This window comes from Bombus pyrosoma, linkage group LG1, assembly GCF_014825855.1.
Source record: "Bombus pyrosoma isolate SC7728 linkage group LG1, ASM1482585v1, whole genome shotgun sequence".
Lineage (NCBI taxonomy): Eukaryota > Metazoa > Arthropoda > Insecta > Hymenoptera > Apidae > Bombus > Bombus pyrosoma.
This window is the reverse complement of record NC_057770.1, coordinates 9,702,805-9,717,712: the sequence shown is the minus strand read 5'-3', so window position 1 is coordinate 9,717,712 and position 14,908 is coordinate 9,702,805. Positions and strand designations below refer to the sequence as shown.

Here is a 14,908-nt window from a genome sequence, read left to right as displayed (position 1 = left end):
AATTTAGCTGTAAATTCATCCACGATCTCCTGTCTTTTAGCATAGCAATTGCTCTTGCAGTTCAGCTGTAAGTTCGTCCACGACACGTAATCTTTTCAGTGGTTTCCTTCGGTTTAGCCGTATATTCGACCGCGCTATCCACTTTCCTGCGGTTACTAGTGGTTACCAGGCACTGGTTAAGAGAAGGGAAGTAATAACAGACGCCATTCCTTGCTTTCGTACTTACTTACAGTTCTGAATTGTTACACTTGATAGCTTTTTGAAATCGTCGGGAATTATTCATTTAAAAATTTTATTCATTTGGCGAACTATAAACCATATGCATTTTATGTTAGACACCGTAGTTAGAGTAATGCAACGATGAAATATAAGAACGTGTAATATAATATCAAGTACTGTGGTGTATAAAGCTTAAGTGTTTGAAACTTTAAAGTTTAATTTTATGTTAAATACCAAACTTTTGGGCCGGACAACTTTAAAAGCTTCAAAACTCAGTCGTCAAAGTTATCGAAGTCTAAATAATTATCAGTTACTTTGTATTTTAATAACTTGTCTTGCATATTGTCTACAAACTTTGGTCACACATGGAAGCTTAAATAATTGCTTGGTGTTGCCCGTTCTTCTTTCTTTCTAATTAAATTACCAACTTTCGAAAATGATTAACTTGGAAATAATGTATTAGCTTATACCTGGTATTATGCATATTTATATATAAATAGTTCGATTCAATATTATTAAATATCCAGCAGAATATTAAATATAGAACTTGAATAAAAGTAGTACTTTAAAATCGGTTCATGCACTGCCAAGTTTCTTTAAATTTTTTTTACGAAGTTGAGAGTTTCAATTGAATATATAAAAATTATATTCAACAAATATCACGAAACGCGAATAAAGATCCTTGGCTAAAGATAATTTGAAAATTGTATTATATCGAACAATTGAAACGTGCTGTGAAGTTTTACACGCAAAGTTTGGCACGAATAAGTGGATTTGTTGAGAATACACGGATATGTACAAGAGGCGCGCTCAGTCGAAGAATCTCATACACCGTGGTGTACACTATAGTTGATCCCTTGAGAATCTCAGTTTCAGAGTGTCGCTTGTATTCTCTTTTCTATTTTCTTCGCTTTTATTTATTTCTCAAAATAGGATTACTACGCTTTGTATTGGATTCTGTATTCATTCTAATGTCCTTCCTTGTCAGACACACATATACAATCTTTTATTTAGATACGTACAAATATAATAAAATGTACTTATTTATATTATCTTACTGTTTTAAATTTTGAAGATACGTACGTATATATTTGTCAGATTGGCCAAATTTTATTTGAAACAAAAATAAAAAATAACTATTTGAAGTAATGAATAATGTATTTCAAATATCACATTATTTTTATTCTCTAGATAACACGAGAAGTGTATTTACATTTTGTCTTAAGACCAAATAATATTTTAACATAATTATCTCTCTCATATAAAGTAGCAAATAATTTGGATTTTAATATTTATTTGAATTTTAAATATCATATTTTGCATACATTTGGAAGCCATAAACAATAAAACCGAATTTGTACACAACAGTATTTGCTCTCGGAATTGCTTTCATTTCAATTATCCTCAAGTAACATGTTGCCCGCACGCGTGGGATGCCATGAGAAAATTTGTATCATTGACGTGGTTAATAATATGATTATTGAAAATGGAAGATTATTTCGTTTGATATTTGAATAATGAAATAGCTCGAAGGAAATATGAATTTCAGGGAAAGCTACAAAAGAGTAATATATCATGAAGAGAATGTCTAAAGAATCGTTTCTACATTCAGCGTGTGGATATTACATTCTAAAAATATGACTAATTGTCATTCCGAAATATCTATTGTAAATGGAGACTTTTGCTCAGTGTCACGTACCAGTACACACCAATAATTAAATATACATGTTATACAAGAATAACGATCTTTGACACTTTTCTAAAGAACGAATTTATTACATGGCCAAATACATTGATATAGACGTATGAAATGCACATCACCGGTTTCTTCGTTTTTTAGGCGAGAGAAAAAAAAGCTAAGCCGACACAGTATCCATATACGAACAAATGTACAGCGAATCGATTTCACGACAGTTTCGCTCCCTTTTTTTATGCGAGGTAACCCGTTGAATGACTCCTCCCCGCAAGCGTTATCTCTCAGCTTTTTGTCGAGCAGCCAAATCGCCGGCTTTCCCACTTTTACTCGACTGTCGAACTCGTTCGCAATGAAAAGCGTCGTATCCGAGGGATCCTTCAAGACAATCGAGTTCGCCTTTAAAATAACGCGACTTGCTCGCGCAAAAATTTCTCGTCTTCTCGAATTTTACGTCAGGTCATAAAACTTGGAAATATTTTTCATTCTCTTATGTCGAAAATTATATTATGCTCACTATCCGATATCATATTCCGTTATCTGAATTATTGTGTGCATAAAATAGATCTGGTCCTCTAGGACCTAACTTAACTCAAGAGCTGTGTGAAATATTTTCGCTTTGAGAAACCGTTATGGTTATTATTAATATCTGTTTGCTTCAGTATGTCTACACGTCTCTATTTTATGATTATTATATAGGGATATTTATAAATGACTATTATATAGGATTTACAATTAATCCAACGAGTTTGCAATGTATTTTCTAGGGAATCGTCATGGTTATTTTTAATTGAAGATTTTTCTTATTTGTTTATTTGAATATGGTTACATCGATGCGTTAAATAAAGATAAATTGATACATTTTATTGCAAATGTTTCTTATATGGGAAGGAAGTTATTAACGGTAAGTTATTTAGGCATAAGAAAATATCGAATATTTGTATCTAAAGGCAGTGTACGTATAAAGAAATGTACGAGTATTTACATTTCTATGCATACTGTGATTATTCATTGAAATTACTGATGTAATGAATATGTAGTAAGGTGAGCTAAAAGGACAGAAAAGATACATATTGCTTATTATATAGTACATATATTTGAGTGGAATTCATTCCCTAGGGCGTATTACAACCTGTGCACACACAACCTACTCTATTAAATTGACGTATATGAAATATTTCTCCGAACTTTGAATTTGACCAGTCCATACCACCTATTAAATGCCACATATTAAGGTAGAAAAAATTTGCTACAAATTACATAGCTAATCATGACATCTAGTAATAGACACAAATAATCAGAATATTAAGTAAGATTAAGAAAAAATGTAATTTTCTCATATTTATACTATTATTTTTTTTCATATAATCTCTAGAGATATGTACTTTAGTTGTAAGTTTATATATATCAAGGCGCAAAAATACAGTTCAATGAACTTCAAAAAATTCGGAATAATTTAACTTTATGTTTAATTGATCCAAAAAGATGTTTTAATATAGAAGATGAATCAGACGAAGAACGTAATCTGACAATTTGCTGACTCTCGTAGACTATTCAGTTCGTAATTTTCCGCCAATTGAATGTTCATCGATTTCTACTGTCCTCTTTTCTAGTTTGATCAAAATAATAGTCGATGTTGCTTCCTGATTCCACTTGCAAAATTTCAATAACATTATGTAAAACTTCAATTTTCATGATTGATATAAACAATAGCGATAATATATTTATGCATTATTGGATCGGAGGAGAAATAACGTCGGTTTTATAAACGTAAAAGCAATTTCGTATATCGTAATATTGTTACTTTGTCCGATTATGTTTTTAATTAATTAGGAATATTAAGTATATCCGCGTAATAAAATGAATAGTAGAGTATATTGCATATTATTATACGCATATTCGAATTGATATCTTCAAAGTCTAGAAACAATTCGAAGTTTCCTTTAACATATTTTTTACCTCGTTTGATCAGATTTGATCTGATTTTAACTCTGTTGATTTTTTTTAAATACACATTATACATTATTTTTTAATATTTCACGTAAGGTGCATGGGATTTGTTAATTAAAATTAAAAAGCTTTTCTTTTGTTGATATTACACTTGCTTATGAAATATTTTCAAGGAACAATACGACACATAAAAGAAATAATACATGCAGGATATATTAATACATTCTTAATTTGTGGTAGTTTAATTTTAATTGAAGCAAGGAAATGTTGAATCTCTGCTATCATTTTGCCGTATTTGAGTTGAAAATTCAGTTTCCTATGTATCCCGTAAGTTGAAATGATGTTACAAATTCCTAAAATTAATATATTAAACAAATATACTAAATTAAGATACTAATATAATATACTACTATACTATAATTAATATAGCAAATAAAGAAAATTGTAATATTATTGTAAATGCTTACCGGTAACTTCGTCTATTGTATTATCAATAGTTTATTTCTATTTTTTGTTTCATAACTTTGTTGTTACAACATCAGAGAGCAGAAAAATCAGGAGTGATTTTTGGATAACACTGACTTTTTTAAGTAAATATGCGATTAAAAACTTTTTACAGCGATAAATTAAACAAACAGTTCATTTGAATGATAATTTGAATAGAAGTTTATTTCGATGGCGGCTAATATTAACTAATAGAAACTGTTTCATAGTTTCGCCGTAGTTGGAAGTACGTGTTAACATTTATTGGCAAAGTTCTTGGATCTGCAATCATAGCTAATTCGTAGAACTACATACATAGAAGTAAGTTTACTGTAAGATCAAGTTAGTAATAACATTGCGAACGAAGAAAGACGAAAATCTGTAGCGAACTATGAGTTTCTATAATTGCTTTGTATTTCTTATACAAGAATTTGTTCAAAATTTCATATTGTTTCATATTGTTTAGTGTGTAGTTTTCAACGAATCATTAAATAATTTGAAACGACAAACTTTCACAAATGATATACATACAGAACTGATTCGATCGAACCAAATATTGACCGTAAGCACATTAATGAATTTGTTCGATTAATGATATGTACATACCACACAAATTTTGGTATGCCATGAAATGTGTGTTCCACCTCCTTTCAAAACCGTGTACGTTATTATTATTACAAATTTAATATAATTCCTCGATACGAACCCTTTTTACACCCGATACGTACAAAAAGATCTCTACATTTTGTAATTTGTGCAAATTGGTTAGAATTCGTCAATATTATAATAAACGATATATAAATAACGATACATTGAAAGTAATACATTTCTTTCGAAATTATTTTTGGTTATTGTTTCTTTGACAACAAATGTAAATATAAAATAACTACATAAAAAATAGATCGGTTATTATTTTGTAGATTCAATGCATTTGCAATTAAATTTATCGTAAGAAATAAATATTTTGTCACCAGAATGATACCTAATTATTTCACTTTGTGACTCTGAATTGTAAGCTTAGGGAATGATGATCTATCGCTTGGATTACTTTCGAAAATTAGTTTAAATGGAGTGGATATTAATAGGGCATTGCTACGTATTGTGGTTAATTTCTCGAGCAGTCGGTTCGAGTGCTTTTCTATGTTAGTTACTAATTCTCGACCATCGGTACCGTTACACGTTTGTTGAAAATATCGGCTTGCTTTTAGAGGTCAGTTTGTGACTATTCTAATAAAGACACGAGTTGCTACGGTCGAAAATTTTATACGTATAGCGTGTAGAAAGGAGAGGTAAAAAAATAAGCTGAAAGTGCATGGAACACCACCTCTTTCCTAAAAAGTTTAATTTACAGAGAAAAGGAAATTCATATTGAAAAATTTGTCACGTATATATGCATTATATTAATAAAATAAATAAAGACAGCGTAAATAAAATTAACGAAATTAAATATGCTTTTTCACATTAGACAAATTGATTTGGTTATATTCAATTTTTATTCCTTTCCTCTTTCAGGTTTCATAAAACTTGGAAAATCAAAATTGAAAAATATTGTAGGATACTTATGAATGTTCCCACTATGTTATAAAATCATTCATTACGTCAAATGTTTGGAGGTTTTATTAGATAAGTTGAAAATAAAATTTGAAAGTTTGTCAGGGACTCAGATGGTGGGCTAAATATTGATTATCACTACTTGCTCCCTGTAACGGATAGCGTTGGTTTAAAATAATTTTTCGGTATCAGTTTGACGTACAATACAGGCAGTTGCTCTTTTTCATTGTTTTAAGTATACATACATATTTTTAAGTGTACATGAAAATTATTTAACGCTATCTGAAATAACAACTTACATCGTATTTCTTTTAAGAAAATTCGATTTTTGTAAACGCAGGGTAGAGCGTTTGTAAAAATAAATTGAAAATACACAATAAAATTTTTCTATTCCAATCGTCGTTAAATCGAGTTTGGAAACTTGTCAATTGCACACTTTTTGGGAATAATTCCAAACTGAATAGGCGGGAATAATCAGCAAACCACTATCCTACGTATGAAAACAAATAAATATATATATAAAGTAAAATTTTTTCGTCAAAACTCTGTCAATTTAACAACTGTTTCGTTAATTTAAAATTATATCCCGTTCAATTCGTTTCAGTTTTAACTCTTTCGCGGACAAAGAAATTCAATGGAAATATGTCAACACAAACACGAGATAATTATGAAACGTCATCCACGTTATGAACAGGTCTTTTGAAAGTAATTTAGTTTTCGAAAAAGTAGAATTGAACATTAATCAGGAATTACTTTGATACACGTGCATCTCACGAATTTTCAAGTTCTGTGTACATATTTTATTATTTATATACAGGGTGGTTAATATGAAGTGTTACAACTATTACTACTCATAATTTACTGTATTATTATATTCAGAAAAATCTAATATTTTCTTCTTCATATTTACAGATAAAAGTTAATATAAATTACACATATTATATATTTTCTACTACTCTAACTTTTCTTTCCGTATTTCAGACGCTAGACGCGCGAAACAGATCTTTTGCTGCATAAATTTATAATTGTTTAATCTCTTAAACATAATCGCATGTATAATCACATATGCTCAAAAAGAAAAAAAAGAATGATTATTTTTTATGTATGTGACGCAGTATTACATGCGGCAGGGTTGCGTGGCAGTGATGTCAACTACTTGGATAGCAAGCGTGGCGATTTTTGGTGCTCTCGTACTACCAAGAGGTGGTTACTACTTTAACGGCTCTGGTCTCCTTGCCTGCGACCCTTTCTTCGCCAGGGCTTCCCTTCGGTATTTTTTAAATTCCTAATAATAATCATTAAAAATATTAGCTAACTTGACAATTGATTTATTGAGTACAGTGACGTGTACTAAATTATAAATATCGTTCTTGTACCATAAATTAAACAGACTAAGGTAAGATTTAATCTATCTATTATAGCTTTTTCTCTCCCTCGGCTTCAATTTATTCGCGTTTTATTCGCCTTATCCATGTTTACTCGTGTCTTTATACCTATCCCTCTTACTCTATTTATCCTTTCTCATTTTTGAAAAATTGCTTTGTATAAAGAAACGAAAATTTATTGCGTTCTTCCTTATTTTCAGGATTCTTGCGTGCTGTTGTTTTTATTTCCCTACAACGATGGTGCTGATGTATTGCTACGGTTCAGCCTTCCACGTTAACAAACTGCGCCTGAAAAGGGTGGTTTGCGTTAACACGCCGGAGGTCGTTAGTGGAGGCCATATGGAGAGGGTAAGTCAAGTTTGGTACTACTTGAACCTCCAATCAATAGGCTCAATTTAAAAAGAGCTCGGCTGACAACAAAACCGCGATAGCTCGCTTAACGATTCATCAAATTGCTTGATGCTCAATCACACATAATACTTAATGAAATGGCTTTACAGCACAACCTAATCTCAATAATACTTACGAATGAGAGAAAATAAAACTAGTTTCTCGGTAAATAACACTTGTCCCAAACGATTGCTGATCCAAATGGACAGGTAATTGAACATTCTTACCGTGTAATGCATACGCAGGTCTGTGATTTAATATTCTTTTTGTATGTTGCAATATTTATTAGTTTTATTGATAAATGAAAATTACAAAAAAAGTACGATAAATCATAGGGAAGCAATTTTAAAATTCAGTAAAATCAATAGTTCTTTGATGACCGTTTCGCAACAACATATAGAGATCTCATTAGGAATATTTCAGATTCTAAGAGTACAATGTACTCGTAGTAAATTTTTTAATATATTATAAAATGTTATTCTGTAATATATATATATAATTACGTTGACGTATAAATATATAAATATCAGTTTCATAATATTGTTTTATACAATAATGTTTCATTTTTATTTGTATGCATATAAATATCTAGCATTTATTTATGTTTAATTAGAACTACTAGGATAATTAGTACAAGGGATTTAGTTTAACTATGTGTGTACAGAAGAAATTCCAGTAAACCGGAACGTGCACCAGTATTTCCATAAGCACGTGTATAATCGTTATGGCATACTTAAGCGCATACTATTACATATTATTGTTGTTATGCGAGCGATTCACACATCTATGCATAGAAGACGTAGCTTAATTTTGGCTGTTAACATTTTCTACGTTTTACACAATTTATTCTATTCTCTACATACTCTGAACTCAGAGTCAGAATGATCAACATGACAAGTTTGTAATTTTTCATAGAAATTTTGTAAACTTACAATGATGCGTTTTTAGGAATTCGAGCGTCTTTTTATAAAATATATGCATAAAAATTATGTTTTTACCTTCATTTGCACTTTTACACGTTTCGTGTATGTTTTATACAGCATTACAATTACAACCATAGCAGTCAAACATTGATGCAATGCTCTCCGCGATATAGTGAAATCGTAAAATCCGTTGGGTGTCAAAGTTACGTGTTCCAGCGTCTGGATGAATGAGTTGACAGAAACTTGAGAAGATAAGTGTTGGAAACTTCGGTCAGGGCTACATGATCTATACCTTTAGTTTCTGTTCAATTCCTATCACAAGGTAGAGATTGCTGCGAGCGGTTTTAGATGTCAGTGAATCAATCACTTCCGTTACTTCGTGCTTTAAACCTTAAAGCCTTGCTACGCCGTGGAGGCTACTGTACGGTAAATAGCAGTCCTATTGTATATATATCGAGTTTTCTCAAGTCGTGAGCAATCCCGACTATTTAATTGCTCTCAATTAAATCTTTCCCCTGTTAGAATAGTCTGTTAAAAACTAACGCGTGGATGGTCGATTTTCACGAGGCTGATTAGCTTGAGCGTTTTATTCACGATTTGCGTGTTTTTAGCCAATACGTACAATGTCAATTATATGCATTACGATATTAAATATAATGCACATAAAATATGTACAAGACGCGGCCGAATAACATGTACAAGCGAACGTATGAGATTCCTTATGAAAAGATAAGAACAGAATATGGAATAAAATTGTTTCATTTTAGACTTAGTTTACGAGAAAATGAAGTTTGAAAATTGATCAACTATACTATTTTTAATAGATGAAATATACTGACACCGTTTGGCAGGATGAAAATGAAACACCCTGAAACAAAGCGAAATTTTTTACTACAATTTGCTGATGATATTATAATGAAAAATATGAAATCTTCGAGATGTATAGGCGTATTAAGATATTCGTATCAAATTCCTCATATTTCTAGATTCTAATGTAATATATTATACTTTTAGTCAGAATTTTGTAGTTGCTTTATAAATTTCACGTTCTCGAAATTTTCCTAGAAATTTATTGTGCAGATATAATGAGAAGAATGATAAATGGTCGGATGTAGGCAATTATACGTATGTGTCAAATTTCTGTAACTACATAGCGAATATTATAAATGGTCATCAAGGGTAACAGTGAGAACATGCGATATTGTTCATCCAGTAATGTGAAAAATAATTAGCATCGGTAGATGAGAGTTCGTAATCGACCGAAAATCCACGGGTCATTAGCTTCTTTCCTGCATACACTTTCAGAAACGTATTCACCAAGGCCCCGAGACATCGAAGTAAACTAGGCTAAGTGCGCGACACCGCTAGAGCTCGGAATTATTGGAAAACTAAAACGAATTCAGTTCAATGAGTCAGAATTTGTTCGTAATTTCAAACATTACCCTTATCTATATGATAATATATCATTTTATAATTTAAAATCTGTATGATAGATTCTAGATCTGTATTCTAATAGCTCTCATTTACTTAATTATTACATACATAATTAGAGTTATGTTAAATGATTATGTTTAAGAATGTCATAATTTGGGTATCATTCAAATATTGTAGAGTTAGACGAAGGGAATAATTTCTCTATTAAATGTATTATCCGCTTGCTGTTGTTTCTGTTTGCTGTCCATCTGTATTATTACTTTGTAAAACTAACTTTATGTTGCAATTGTTTGAAATGTCGATCAGGAAGCAGATAATGACACTAGCCAATCCGATAACAACAAATATTGACAATAATCGATTGCGTGTTAATCCCTTAAGTTATTAGTTTAAAACTAAATCGATCAATCATCAACTGTTGCTTCCTTTTTTCAAAAAATTATCACAGCCCATCGTAATTCCTTCTGTAGCTTTCTGATTAATTTAATCGAAATCACTTATTGTACGTTAAACTAATTTAATACTTTGATTTATGTTGTTTTATAGTCAAGCGTGTTATTTTAGAAGTATATTCGAACATGTAAGAAAACAGAGTTTCTCTTTCAAACTCTAAATTATGTTAATATTTTAATCACAGAAGCCTTGTTTTACTTTCAAAGTAGTTCTTAATTGGTCTCTAAGCGTAAAATACACTAACTTTGCCATGAAACTAGACGGAATTTTATTTTAATAAAAATACCCTTGTTATAGAATGTACGAAGGCTTCTGTGGCTGATTATATACACTCATTGCTTCTCAACCGTTGATATTCCGTTCTGCAGAATTCTGTTTTGTTTGTCTACGTTAATTCTTTGGTGACGACCAGAATTCGTAATTAATACTGGAAAAGAGTTACTCAGCTACGTTATATTGTATTTTAGAACCATTAATGAATATCACGGACTTGGTTAAATAAAACAAACACCTTGTCTTTAATAAATGATTCAATACGTACATTAATGTTAAAATGTATAAAGTGCTAGTTGAGGAGTGTGTCTTTGAATAATGTATCGTTTGAGCGTTAAAGACGCTAAAAGTAAGTCCATAGATTTTCTGTTTTCTAGTCACATAGTTGAATTATTTTATGAATATATTTATTTTCTTTATTTTATAAATACAAAAAAGAAGAAGAGCTTTTTAACAACTATTATAATTATCAATTCAAACGTAGTTGATATTAACAAAATTAGGACTAAAACTTTCCAAGCAGTTTCCTTCAATCGTCATTTTGTTTTTGACTGCCTTTGTTCCTACGAAGCTCTTCAATTTTCATTTAAACGTTAGAATGTTTTTGACGACTGACAATCGGAATGTCTGAGCTTCTACCGTTGTTTGTCAAGGATATTGATTGATTGATATCATGTCATATCTGCCTTCGATATTTCATTGACAGCGACACGAGCTTGTAATTTTTTTTTTATTTAATACATTCACAATTTGTCCAATTTGGATATTTGGTAGAATTTTTTAGCTGTTTGATTATCACGTGGGTGGCTACCCCCAATGGGGTACCATCTTCGTGTTTGTTAGGTTATATCCTTTGTGAAGCTTGTAAATGAATATTTTTTCGATCGTCGTCCAGCCAAGATAATTTTTAGCTTAGGTTATTTGAAATGTACGTGGTTAAATATAACAAATTTTGACTTTAATTAAAGGATAATGATCGGATTGTTCCATGCTTTATCAAAAGGAGGATTCCAAAGTCATAAACTCTTTCGAGTTAGTCACATTACAGTGAATAATTCGTCTCAGTGTGAATCACGCTCCAACATTACAATTCTCCATTAATTAGTCCCACGAACAAAATCTTTATTAAATGTTAACTTTCACGCGAATTTTATATATTTTGCTCGGAGAACCGCAATAGAGTGTAATATACTACGTCATAAATTTTTATTTAATCATGTAATTTTTGCAAAGTATCGTATCTGCGTTGTTGAACAGTTTTTAAAAAATATGAAATTTATCTTACTTTAATCATTGCAAAAAATTTCATTAAAGTGTAGATCACCGATGACCAACGTGTAGCAGCCAGTGCATTAAAATTGTGCATATTCTTCAAATAGAAGAAACAGTACAGCTTTACACGAACTTTCGCTAAAATTTTCTTTTTTTCAAACTTCAACGATTACCCGTACGGTTGGCTAATGGAATATGTTCCGAACAGCTTATTTATAAGAAAGTCTACCTCGTACTCTTCTTCCATCGTTCTGTCTTCCTCCCTTTTATGGCCCATAGCTTCAATGTAGGTCAATGGATGCGGGAATGTCTTCTAAAGGCGTTCTCGAGACCACGGTCGTGCCGATGTATAAGATTCTGCATGGAAAAGGGAGCAAGCTTGCTGTGCGCGTGGTTACCTAAGAGGGATAAAAGAGAACGTTCGTTGTCGTTTCAATAGAAACTATTAAGCCGTGACATGCATATGCTGTCGATTATCGTATAATTCGTCAGTTTTACATATATACACATTCGAACTCTTTGTCATTCTTTATCTGTTTGTAATTATTCAATCTTGCATGTCATTAACGCAGTAGACTCTAGATAATCACCGATTAATATATTACAATTTTTTACTACATTATTAGAAACCAAACCGATCAACTTCCACTTCTTAGCAGTCTCCCAGTTTCATTATATAAATTATATGTTCTCAAACGTGAAATTATTTAAGATCATAAGTTTTGAAAAATGTTTGCCACACCATCGCTTGTCTCTGCTTTTCTGTTTGTCTTCTGAATAACTTCGAACTGGCTCAACAAGATTCGACAAATCAGTTCTTATGTTTTACGTTGTTTGTGATAATTTATATTTATCGTTTTATCGCTATATTCGTTAACCGTTTTAATGAATTCTAAGGAATTGCCCAAGTGACAGAGGATTAAAGTAACGTGTATATGTTAGCGACAACGTACTTTCAAGGGTCATCGAAGGCACTTAACCCGACCATATTTCCTAGAATTTATACGTAGCAGAAGCTTATGTCGTGTGTGGCCGAGAATGCTTGCAAGAATGCGCAATCTGCATGCCCAAGAATGATTACTGAATTGAAATTTTGTAGACACCTAACGCCGCAGGCTAGGATTTTTAGAAGATATACGATAGAATTTAATGATAGCAAATAGCTGGGCTATTGGTCTAAAGAATAGCAACATCCTTTTTAGAGGATTCGCGACTTACTTTTCCTCTTCAGTAAGAAGACTGTGAAAAACAACACAGCATTTATCTTAGAACTTCGGAACGAAATGTCTAAGTAAATTGGTCACCAGCTTTCATAAAAGAGTATCTAAATAGAATATACTTATGAGTTAAATGCAATTTCTTACAATATATAAACCAGTGGAGTACAGATCTACTCCATTTTGTTAAAAAATATTCGTATATTTCAAAATAAACCGATTAAAACATAAAAGCATATATCACACTTCGTATTTGCTCTTTTAATAAATTACTGAATGTGAATTTTCAATACTTTTAATGTTGCAGAATTGGATATTTTCATTTTTCGCTAACGCTTATAAAAACACCGGATAAATTATTATTCAAACGTATTATTATTTCATATACCTTGTTGAACAAATTGGAATATATAATGAAAATATTTGTATGTTCGCATTATTGTTGCATCTGTAAAAAATACATTGATATTCAAATCTCTGCGCGCAACATATAAAAGAAAGTCATACACTCTATTAAGTTTTCCATTAAATGAAATAACCAATATTTATAAAAACGTTGTATACATTTTCATTATTATCTGCTCAGATATATATTTTATACATATCATCAAAAGAATCGAAATCCACGATGAAAATATATATATACTTCCACTTGTAAAAAAAAATACTTGAGCGTTGAAACCTCTGCAAGCAGCTATTTAGAAAAAATCATACACTTCATTAAGAGTTTTTGCATCAAATAAAATAACTTGCGTATGAAACTATTTTTCATAGTTTTAATCATTATATATTTAAATCGCAACATATATATGTATATCTAAATCAGTCATAATTGTTCGAAAAATAGATTATGTATACTTTTTTTACTTCATTTCTACCTTAGAACCTAACGATCTAGCACTCAACTTTTTACTTTTATCTCATGCCTGGATGCCTGTTTGAAACGAGATCTAATCCGTCACCCGATTTAATCTTTCGATCTTTAAGAACCGAGAGATTGAGATATTCGCCGCGGTCAGTTAACGACTACTATCTCTCACGATCAGTTGCAACTTCTTTCTTATCACCTACACAATCTGAGTTCTCTTTTCGTTCTTGAATTTCGCCCCTTTTTTGCTCTCGATGAATCGCCACTGGCAATCTGGATAGTTTCCAGAAGTTTTAAGACGTGCAAATTTTCACGACGTTATAAAACAACAGTTAGAAATGCTTTATTCCAATCGCTGAAATAAGCTGGGTATTATAGTTGGAGTCTAAATCCGAGAAATACTGGCGTAGACCAGATTTTCTCGTCAAATCCCGGGGAGATGCATTTTTTAAATTTAATTCTTTGCAAAATATGATTTTCGAGTTTCAAGCTTAAATATACCGTATGCGATTCGTTATCGCGAAATAATTGCACAACGAAGTTAGATAATAGAAAATACATAACGCGTTGCTTTCATGGAAATGTGCGATTTTAATTATCGTAAAATCGATACTAGAACCGATTCTAAGGCTGTTTTGTTTGCAGATACGAAGATTTTTGCGTGTCATTGATTCCGCTTTGAATTTGGATTTGGGTTCCAGTCTAGAATTAGGTTAGCTCAGGTTAATGACGCGTCTAATAATCGTCTGCCAGGTGCACGTTTCCATGAGGAACAATGGGACAAAGAGACACTTGAA

At 31.4% G+C, this 14,908-nt stretch overlaps 1 protein-coding gene across 11 annotated transcripts in view; it reads left to right on the top strand.

The window, feature by feature from the left end:
• LOC122565886 (trace amine-associated receptor 9) overlaps nt 1–14,908 on the top strand; it is a 96,921-nt gene that overhangs the window by 44,600 nt on the left and 37,413 nt on the right. For 10 of the 11 annotated variants that reach the window (XR_006316307.1, XR_006316308.1, XM_043722441.1 and 7 more), the window contains 2 exons: nt 7,012–7,166; nt 7,482–7,629. Coding sequence is in view for 9 of the 11 variants with exons in the window: in XM_043722441.1 (XP_043578376.1) it covers nt 7,012–7,166; nt 7,482–7,629 (303 nt within the window). In the remaining 2 variants the exon portion in view is untranslated. The remainder of the gene's footprint in view (nt 1–7,011; nt 7,167–7,481; nt 7,630–14,908) is intronic. The other variant, XM_043722446.1, reaches the window with a different exon arrangement.